An 11,449-nucleotide genomic window follows, 5' to 3' on the forward strand; every position below is an offset into this window, starting at 1 on the left:
ATGCAATGTTTCTTGTGTAAATATTGTAGAGATAAACTTTTCCATCTTTTGCAATCATCATTTTAATGTACACTTTCCTTGCTTGCATGGGTTAGATGGGATTTAAGACGGGTTTTCTACAACTGGATGCCCTTCCTGTTGCCAGCCCTCACCTGTTTCCAAGTAAAGTAATCTTCTAAGTCTATCAAACATTGAACAGTTTGGACAGTTATATGATGAAATGGAATCAAGTTTGAATGAGCTTTTTGTTTACAAAGGATTGCTCAAACATTAAGAAGCACAGACATGCTTTGGTGGTTGATTGCAAGCTAAGGACACCATCTATATTGACAGTGAAACTGTTGTTTAAATTCAGTGAACACATGTGCAAACCAGGGTAAATACAAACTCACTTGCACATGTGTGCATACGCACACACATGTACTTTAGTTTCTGCCTATCAATTTCACTCGCTCGATAATGATCATCTTGTGGTTATTGTATAGAATGCCAGCCAGCAATTTTTATGCGAGTTTGAAATCCTAAACATGTGATTCCAAAGCAAACTTCTTAATCTCACAACCACATCTATGATATAATTTTTTATTTCATTTAATGTAATTTTTCATGTATTCACTTCACTTTTATATTCAGACAATGCTTTGATCTTGAGAAGAATGGTTATGTATCTAATTGAGTTTATTTCTTTTAAAACAATGTTTTAAGTTGTTAGTCATATTACAAATAAAGGAGTTGCATTTGAAAGTTTGTATTAACTCCACATCCTTCAAAGTGAGTAGTGATATGTTGTTTAGATTTGAACTATGCCATGAAATTAATGATGGTTACTTTTCATTTGTCCTTTCCAAGAGAAATATTTGACAGTTGTGTCTTGCATTGGTTCCATAAAAGATTTGGATTGATTTCTTCTTGTAGGAATGTGAAAATTGTGTTTTGACTGAATTGTTTATGAGATTAGAGTTGAATATCCTCTATGGCTGATTACTTCCTTCATTCTTCATCAACTCCTTGAAGTCACTCTGAATGATGTAGGAAATGTCCATTACTTCATCTTCATTCTGGGAACCACATGCAAATGAAATATAGAAAACCTTATCCAAAAAAACAAAGGGAATTAGAGAGGGCTATCAAAAGACTAGCAGCATATGATTCAGTAAAAATTTATTATGATAGTTACTACACCCAAAATTGTTAGTCTATCAAGAAGATTCTAGGCTGAAATTTGATATATTTATGATAGACTTGATGAAGCTTAGCCAAATTGTAGACCATAGATATGAACCAGTGTTTGTAAAAGAGATAATTAAGATTTATGAATACAAAGATGACACATTGAGCTGAGAATGTCCAATAAGTAGATAGTATCAGACATCCAGATAGAAGACACTTATCTTGAATTTCATAGAAGGATACTCTCCTGTAGACTAGCTGCTTATTGAAGATATCTCTTCATGATAGCACAGCTTCAGTGAAACAAACTCTGGCCTTCTCTTTAGAAAGCTTCATTGAGACCACTCTTGAAGTACTGCCTCAATATCTGGGACAGTACTGCTGCTGGACATAAAGACATCCTAGACTGCATTCAAAAACAGGCCACTTAACTGATTGGTCAATACACATACTGCCTCTTCACTCTGCTTTTCTTATTGTCTCTACAATGGCTTCTGCTCCTCAGAACTGGCTGGTCTTGTGTCACTTTAATTAAGGTGCCCATATTGTCCACTATCTCAGGCCCCCTACTATTTCTTTGCCCTTCCTGCCTAAATATCATCTCTCTGGAATTTTTTCCTATAGCTGTCAATCAAAAGGAACTTAAATTTTGGTGTGAATGAAAAATCTACAGCCTTAAAAAATGTCCTGCTGTTGATAAATCAGATCTGTTTGTAAGTCATTTCTAAAAGCAAAGTTTTGAAAAGGTTTGAAATAATTAAGGCAGCTGTAGCTATTTTAAATTGTAATTTAGATATACTTCAGAAGAGCTCAAAAATATCTGTTATGCTTCTGTATATTAGCAAACATGAAACTTCACACAATCTGTCATATAATAGTAACTAGTTTGGTAAGCAAGCAATCCTACAAAATTGTTGTTTTTCTCTAGCTGCTGAAAATTGGAAGAGTTGGATAAATTGAGATGATATTTGTAAAATTTTTACCCAGCTTTGAAGGAGGGAAGTGTAGTGCATGTAATTTTATTCTACAAACCTGAAGGCTTGTTGACCTCTTTCAGACTTGTGTTGGTGAATGAGAGTGTAAGGTATGAAATTACCTGCTCAAAGTTCACAATTCTGAATCCACTGCAAGCATTGCATTTCTGGCTAGTTTTATTGTATTGTTTCACTTCATGCAAATCTCTCTAAATTATTCACAGATGTTGCCGATCTGCCTCTCATCTATTTTATCATAGGCTTCTTGACATTGTACCATTAGTGTGTACTTACAGACCCACTCTCTATCAACTCTGGTGTACCATAAGGTTCAGTTTTATCTCCTTCTCTCTTTTTATATCAACAACCTACTTGTTGTCTCCTCTAACAACACCTACTCCTATGCAGGTAATATTGACCTTCATTCTTCTGTTACCTTTCAAAGGTAAACAAGATTTTACACTAAAACTGCACGGTCTTCATGAAAAGGGACTTTAGAAACAGTCTCCAGTGGGGTCTTGTTTATATCAACTCTACCGAAACGTCAAGAAAACAATATAGTACTCCTTCTCCAAAATTCAGGAACAACACATAATTAGAACCCTCCAGCATACTGCAAAGGCCTCACCATCATTGATGATATCTCTTTATGATAGCACATCTTCAACATAAATTCTGGCCTTTTAACTCTTTAGGAAGTTTTATTGAGATCAAAAATGAAGCACTGCCTCCATATCTGAGGTCGTACTGCTGCTGCACATAAACAGACACCCTAGACTACATTCAAACACAAGCCACTTAACTGTTTGGTCAATACATATGTTACTTCTTCACTCTGCTTTTCTTGCTGTTTTTACTGGTCTTATGCCACCTTAACTTAGGCACCCATATTGTGTCCACTACCTGAGTTCTTTTCCTGTAGCTGTCAACAAGCATCTGTACAAGGGGAACCTAAATTTTGGTGTGATTGAAAATCCTTTTGCCATAAAAAAAATGTTCTGCTGTTTGTTGATAAACAATATCTTAATTGTAAGATGACTTGACATTTGCAAAGTTATGAGCAGTATCACCCCATCAAATTCCTCAACAGAAATTTCTTGGCATTGTAAATCAACAATGATAGATTATTGATAGTGAATTGTCTTTGATTCCTGAAGATATTGCAATTATACTTGATACTAAAGTCAACTATTTCATGCCATCTCAAAAGGTGAAATGTATTGATAGAAACAAGTTTAATATAATTGGAAGAAACAATTGCTACTATGTAAATAAAATTTTGTTGTCTGTAAAATGGATTTTGCCATATTTGGAATCTTTACATAATTTCAGCCACTTCAAATTGAATTTAAAAGTAAATTTCATCTGACTGTTTCAGAAACAGTCAGATGAAATTTATATTGTTCCAAAGTTTTATAACATATTTGATAAACCTTCAAAATGTCAAATATTCACTGACTAACTCCTTGTTCATCAAAATTACTATAATCAACAAAATCAATTATTAAAATGGGTAACTCTTACATTCTCGCAATACTCAAGGAGTTTACAAATTAACCACTAGCATAGTAGCTATAGAACTCAATTTCAAAGTTCTGAATTTCATGCATGGTTGGGAAGCAAGCTTCTCGGTCACATGGTTTTGAGTTGTCCTACTGTGTAGTAACATAAGTCAACCAAACACTTGTAAAAGGATTTGGTTAACAGAAACTGAAAGAGGCCTTGTTATGTGTGTGTGTTTGTATTAGTGTCTCGTTGTCTTGAAATTGTGTTGTAAATGAGTATCACTGCCATACAAGTGGTGTCCTTTGGTGAAACATGTCTGGCAATGAGGAAGTATAAAATGTACCTCTCAAATTTCATCTGACCCATGCAAGTATGGAAAAAGTGGATGTTGAAATGACAACGCAGCAGATAGAATATTCATAGGACTGGAATCACACCATATGTATTCATCAATCAAAGTGAATGATACAATAACATAATATGGAAAAGAAAACTTCGGTTATGTCTAATGCAAACAAGGAAGGCAATAAAACAAAATGAAGAATTACCTGCTACAGCTTTAAACATGTAATCACTTCAAAACAAAATTTAAGCTCTACACACCGTTCAACACTAAAAAGATTAGACAAGTTATCCCTTTAGCATTCAGATTATTTTGTCAAATATAATGCTTATTTATTTACATTATTTTCAATTAATTATTATCATCTTGTAGCTTTGAGATTTTGAAAATGACATTGTAGGGTAGGTGTGAGACTGGGGCTGGCCAGTTTGAACATAAAACAGAATATTTTGGTCAGATATGGCTGGTTTAAATGTTAAAGGGTTAATAAAAAAGGTTTCATTATTAGTAATCACTTGCTGGTTGAAAAGGTGCAAATGATTGAAATACTCCCTTACAACCACATCTTATTTCAATTTGCCACTACAGAGTATGATGCAGTCTTAAAACATTTATTTTGAACCTTTAGATAAGCTACTATTACTACAATTGCAACAAATAATCCTAACAAACAAAAAGAGCAGAAAAATGTCTGTTTCAATGATTATAACTTGTTCTAATGATAAACAATGACTGTCTTTCTGTTATATTTTGTCATTAATTTCAAGATTTGTTTTACTCACAAATTACTAACTTTTGACATTTCTTCTAAATACTCTTTAGTATATGTTGAATGTAGTATTGGATATTCTGTAAGTGTCATATACTAACAACTGAATTGTCAGAACATGTCTTACGCATGTGTGTTCACCACTACTTATGTAAAATGAATGAAATAACTTCTGTAGGAGTTGAATATTGACTCATTAAAATTACAGATTATAAAGGATTCAGCAAAATCTTCATAAAGGATTGAAAATTTGTACAATGGAATATATAAAAACATTTTGTCATGCAAGCAAAATACATTTGCAGGCAATGAAAATAAGTTTTAGTGTGCATAGTACATTTATCTGAATCCTAAATAATTTGATGCACTTTATGTTCAGGAAAATTAACTTTCCTATGCTATTGTTTGCATTAAACATATTTAAGACTGATTGTGCTTGGCTGTGAGCAATATGCTGTCCATGGGAGAAAAAAAAAGACTATTTGCAATGAAAAAAAATTACTTATATGATTATAATTAATGACATTGGTAGCCAGATGTTCAAATGGACATGCTTTTAACCATAAAAAGCATCATGTTTTATGAAAATTTAGTGGATTGCTAAAAGCTAGCAAAGCCTAGTATTGACATACCAGTTAGCCATTTAATCAACATATATATTCGGAAAAGTCAATTCAAAGTGGAAATTCTTTTTTTGCTCTTAGAAAGGTAAAAAGACTGAACTGTGTAGAGATTCTGTTGGCTTAAGGTGTCTTGGTGTGGTCTCTTGTTGACTGTTCCACTTAAATGCAATGTTCTAATTAACTTATGACCTTGACTTAGTTACAATTTATGGTATTAAGCTAGTAAGCTATAAGTGGTTCTGACAATATACATGTCACAGATAGTATACATACTGTCGTTCCTTGGTTGTTAATGAAATATGTCCTGATAGTATACTCATTGTCAATCCTTTGGTTGGTTGGTTGGTTTTTGTTTTTTCTTTCTGGTTCAAATGTTCCCCTTTATTTTTAGAGTAAGGATACTACGCATGAAAAATGATGTATTTCTAACTCTTTTCAGTATTTCTGAATATTTTTGCTTGAAGCCTTACACTGTCTCTTTTGTGTATATTTTCTTTTTCTTTTTTTTTTTCTTATACTTTTCACCTCTACTCATGTTCCTTCATTATTCTTACTGGTTTGCATACTTCATTACTTCTTTTCTTTTATATGTGGTGGATTATCTGTTGGTCTTGATGATTGATTCAGTTATTTGGCCTACTGATTCATACTTGTGAAATTAACATGTAAGCAGCTAAGTCTTTCATAGACCCTTGACACATTTCTCTCGGCCAAGTCAGTGGTGGTTGGAACTTTGAATTACAGATATAACCTAGAGAGAAAAACTGAATAGTTGAGATCCTAGTATTGGACTAGTGCTTTATCACCCCTAAAACGGTGAAAGGCAAAGTTGACTTTAACTCGGTGCACAAGAAAGAACTAAGTCAACAAAGTATTCTATCCAATGTGCTAGCATTTCTCCCAGTTTGCATTATATAGATATAATAAAATGGCTGTCAACTTGAGTAAAGACCAGTTCTTGGTTGTGAGGCATGAAATTACAAGTAGATTTGAGTGGTTGCATACTCTCAAGCAACTTATAGGTCCAGAATGACTTTTAAAACTTAGTTGCATATTGAGCATGCAAGCTTGTCTTTGTATTTTCATGTGGCATTTTAGACTTCAAGATATTTTGCAGGCTTTATTGCTAGTCCTACATTAGAAAGACAAGCTCTCCCACACGGTTTTATACACACACTCCATCACCACTTTTACCTTCTTTCTTATGTATGGTCTGGATAAGTTGTGTGTTTTATAATTGAGTGCTGTTTTTGGTGTCTACCCTTTTAATCACTTCATACATACATACATGCACACGCGCACGCACGCACACACACACACACACACACACACACTGGCCAATTGGCAATCATTAGAGCATTGGCTAGACTGATTTGTTGTAATTGTCTCAGCTCCTACTCCGAGTTCAAATTCTGCTGAAATAAATTATTAACTTTGTCATTCATCCTTTTGGGTTTGATAATTTGCGTCAGTTCTTACCTTTTCTCATTCTTTCTTTCAGTCAGTCAGTTTGTCTATCTTTCTACTGGAAGAAAGCTGTGATAAGATCTGGAGAGAGATGGGCTCCACAAAGTCTAAAAATGCCCAAGACTTAATCTAATCATCTCGGAATGCCTGAAATAAGGCATGTGTGTACATATGCATGCATGGCACAAACATATTCTCTCCTCACCTCTGCCTCTCTCTAGTGCAGTGTCTGTCAAAAATGTTTATTTCTATCTCCCTTAAGTAATTCTTAAATGTTTTTCCTCCATTTTCTTCCTGTTTCATTTTGTCTTTCAATTATTCTTGTTACCTCCGTTCATCTCATTATTTCAGTCATTTCATTATTTCTTCTATCTCTTCCTTCATTTTTTTGTTTTTGCAATCAAAACCTCTGCTCTTCATTGCCCAACAAAATTTATATATGCTTTTGTGTTATACATGACTCTGTCTTTCAGTTTCTATTATTCTCTCATTCTCTGTACCTATGTCATACCTCTAATTCCTCCTCCCTATTGTAGTGCTCTCTTTTCACCTCTTACTTCCTCTCTCTCTCTCTCCATCCTTTCCCATATTTCACAGTCTGCTCTCATGACTTACTTTCTCTCTTATATAAGCTAGCTCTCTTTATAATACCTTTCTCTCTTTTCATCACTCTCAGCACTTCCACTGATTTCTCCTTCCAACATGACAGAAAGAGGAAATGTGACAAAATTTGACGTGTCATTTGGTGTATTTTATATATTTAGATGGTTTTGTTTCTGCTTATTTCTTTATTTGAGTAAAATAATTAGGTTTTTTTTTTTTTTTTTTTAATCTTATAAAGTTTAACACCAATAAGATTTGTTTAAATTTTGGTACTGATCTTAGAATTGAATTCCTACCCTTTCAAATTGTTTGTATTATTTGTGAGTTGACAGAAAGGATTGGTTGAAGATGAAAATACTAAGGTGCTAGGTAATGGTTATACACAGAAATGTGAAACAACTATTTGGTATTCAAGTGTTCTGTTGAAAACAGAACAAAATAGAGTAAATATTTGGAGCAACATTCATAATTCCAATTATGGTCATTAAGGCATGAACTTAAAGTAATAGTTTAGTTTAAAAAAATCTGAATTAGAAGAGATAGAATGGAAACAGTTCCTCCAGGAAAAGAATAAAAAATTTAGTGAATTTTTTAAGAGTTAATTTATAGTTAGCAAGTTTTTGACGAATTGCTATCTGAAAGAAAGCAATGGAAAAACATCTCGTTTTACATTCAGAAGTGTCAAAAATGAAATGAATTACATTGTCATCCTGTTTTGAGTAAAATGGATGATTAAAGTAGAATGTCTACTTAACATTAAACTGCTGTATCAAATGTTATATTCAAGTCTTACTTTAATTTTAGATTTCCAATCAGTTAGCTACTTCGATTTTCTATTTTGTCATTGTTTAAGCTTTATAGTTATCCTTATGAAGGTTACTTTTGTTATTAGTGCTTTTGTATTTTCTCTTTTTTTTAATAACATTATTCGATGGATCAGCTTAATTACATCTCATGCTTTTTGTCATAATTTATATTCTACTGTGTTTTACAAATGAACATTTTCCTTACTAGAAGTGTAGTCTGAGAGTCTATTATTATGTTTGACATATGTTAGGTTGATTTTTAGAATATAATTTTTACAAGATCTTTTTGTAATGTATGAAGACATTTCTGTATTAAATGTCATCTAAATAATTTATAATAAACAAATCTAAAAACCTAAAACCTAAGATGCTGTATCAATTCTCGGCAAGGTTTCACATTTTGCATGAATGTAAACCTTCATAATATCTTGCAGTGGTGACTTGGTGCATAAAATTACTTTGTTTCTGCTTGTAAACTATATGCAGCTCAAACCATCACATTCTCAATAATTGCTAGCCTAAAATTCCCAATGGCAGTCCCTATGCTTTTTTCATGCATCATAGAGACTGAGTTACCTCTTTATGACCTCCAAAGTATTTCAACAGTGAACAGCTGCTAGTTTAACTCCAAATATGATTTATCCTCACACACAGTCATATTAAAGTGAAAGCCATTTGGTTGCAAGTACTAGCCCTCCATTAAACTGTCTTTTTTGGAGATACTGCACTTTGCCTCTATCAACTTGCCAGCTGTTACTGTCTCAGTAACTGTATCAAACTTATTGTGCCCTACTGAATCTTAACCTAGTTGAAGTGTTACTTGAATTATCTCTAGCAATTCAAGTATTAATCTTGCTAATGATAATCTTGCTAATTCATTTTTCAAGTTGTAATATTATCATCCATTCTTTTCTATTCTCAAAAATATGCTGCTAGAGATTTTAAGTAACCTCCATAATTGTGTTAATTTCTTTGGAATATATGTTCAAAATTAAATATCTTAGTACCTAACAACTTAATTTTTCTTAGGAATTATCTAAATGATTTACATGATCATTAATGCTGTCTTCAGAATGAGTTTCTAAACCATAATTGTTTCAAATACCGTGTGTAATTATAACTGTTTCTACAATGTATAAAGTTGCAATTGTCAGTTTTATTGATGACTGGTAGTAAATTGGTTCATAATTCTATGACAGTAAAAGTATTCTAAATGTATCATAATAGAGGGCTACTTAAACAACCACTTAATCTTTCTAAAGTTGAATATGATCACAAAAGATATTTGTCCTTGATGATACATATCATTGTATTTAAATGTACAAACTAGTTCCAGAAAGTCAGAGAAATGAGATGAAAATAGATTTCACTGTTAGTAATTAACTGACTCTACTTCACAACAATTCCATAGATTTCTTGTTACAGTAATTACCATTTTGTATACCACAATAACTTCATTAAAATATAAGTAATTTTGACTTTTAAAACTCTTGTGTTGGTTGTAATTTCAGCTGTATAGTTCCAAGTCATCTGTACTCAAACAAATTTATGACATATAAGAGTGATTCCCAGATCTGTTGTTCCAAATGTACCATAACCATTGGTTAACTGAGGACAATGCTACATGCTGTGACATGTAATGATGAATCATGTAGTGCACACAATAACAGTTTAGACATTGTATTCTCTCTACTGTCTATAGATTCTGGTGATCACAGTGGACATGGACCCTGTGTTTGTGTGCTTGTGAGATTTCATTTTAAACATGAAGAAACTGCTAATTTTCTAATGTTAATTTCTGTCTTTCTCACTGTAATTTTATCTTTGTAGAAGAAACTCAACATCACGGTGATACTCCAATGAATATTGTAAATGGTGATATTCAAGATTCAGGCAATAGAGATGAGGAAATGGAAGAAGGTGAGTTCATCAGATGTCTTGTTAAGAAATGCAGAAGATTGTGGATACTATATAAACTCTTATTACTATTTCTCAATCAGAAAGTTAACATCATTTCCTCAATTTTGGGTCTTTCTGACTACATAAAAATTTCTGGTTTTTATATACTAAAAATTTGTTTAAATTTCAGAAATTTAAAAAAAATTGTGGTGTACAAGGGGGTGCTGAAAAGTTCCTGGCTTTGCATAAAAGAAAGTACAGAAATATGAGTCACTTATGATTTTATTCAACATATCCCCTTCTCAGATTCACACACTTATTGCAGTGATCCTTCAGTTTTTCTAAGCACTGTAAAAGAACTTTGAAGGTTGGGCCTCCTACCAGGCCTTTTGTGATACCCTTAAAGCCAGGAACTTTTCAGCACCTCCCTTGTAACTACTATTGAGCATGCCATGTTCATATGTGAGTATATTCACTAAATTCAAAGGAGAGGAATTTTGACACCAGAGCTGATGGTATACATAGATTAAATTGTGAACACTTGGGTAAGAACAACTAAATGGGGAAAACCCAAAATGAATGTGGTTTTATTCATATCACACGAGTGTATGACTATCTAGTGTTTAACTAACAAATTGTGTATTCACATTAAAGAATTAACATTTAGCCTGTTAAACTTTACAAAGAAATGCTGTCATTAATTATTGGTATTAAAGGGGTTGTTTTTTTTAATTATAATTAAATAGTTGTATTTAAATGCATTGTCTCTTAACTGCTGATCTACAATAATATAAACCATAAAAAATATAAAAAGTTCTGTAAAATGAAGAATAAATATACAATCTACTGTGACTAGAAATTTTCTTCTATGGACTAACTGCAAAAAACATTGTTTTAAAATTCATTGCATTTAACTGTCTCTGAACTAAATTTACCAATGATATATTTGATTACATCAATCTCATATTAATGAGATGAAGAAAAAGTTATGTTGAATCTATTTCCTTGAAATGTATTTAACACATCAATTTATTGTTGTAAACTTTGTTATCACTGCCTATTAAATGAAAATGCTGAAAAATTAAGGTTTTATTGGTTTGTTTTGCATAGATTGTTTTTTCATGCTATTTAGTGATAATAGTCAAGAACCCTTTAATACCAATAATTAATATACAAGAGTTCTTTCCCACTGCATGGACACTGTTGGCTAGTATTTTTTACTATAGATGCTAGCTGACCAATGCCTTGCAAATGAATTTGACAGATAGAAGTCGTAAGAAGCCCATTAT

At 32.5% G+C, this 11,449-nt stretch overlaps 1 protein-coding gene across 3 annotated transcripts in view; it reads left to right on the top strand.

Annotated features, from left to right (window-relative positions):
* Nucleotides 1-11,449, top strand: part of LOC106876494 (ubiquitin carboxyl-terminal hydrolase 7) — a 27,027-nt gene that overhangs the window by 14,763 nt on the left and 815 nt on the right. For all 3 annotated transcript variants that reach the window (XM_014925056.2, XM_052968366.1, XM_052968365.1), the window contains exon 2: nt 10,092-10,181. In XM_014925056.2, the coding sequence (XP_014780542.1) occupies nt 10,092-10,181 (90 nt within the window). The remainder of the gene's footprint in view (nt 1-10,091; nt 10,182-11,449) is intronic.

Source organism: Octopus bimaculoides, chromosome 5 (genome assembly GCF_001194135.2).
Source record: "Octopus bimaculoides isolate UCB-OBI-ISO-001 chromosome 5, ASM119413v2, whole genome shotgun sequence".
In the NCBI taxonomy this organism is placed as follows: domain Eukaryota; kingdom Metazoa; phylum Mollusca; class Cephalopoda; order Octopoda; family Octopodidae; genus Octopus; species Octopus bimaculoides.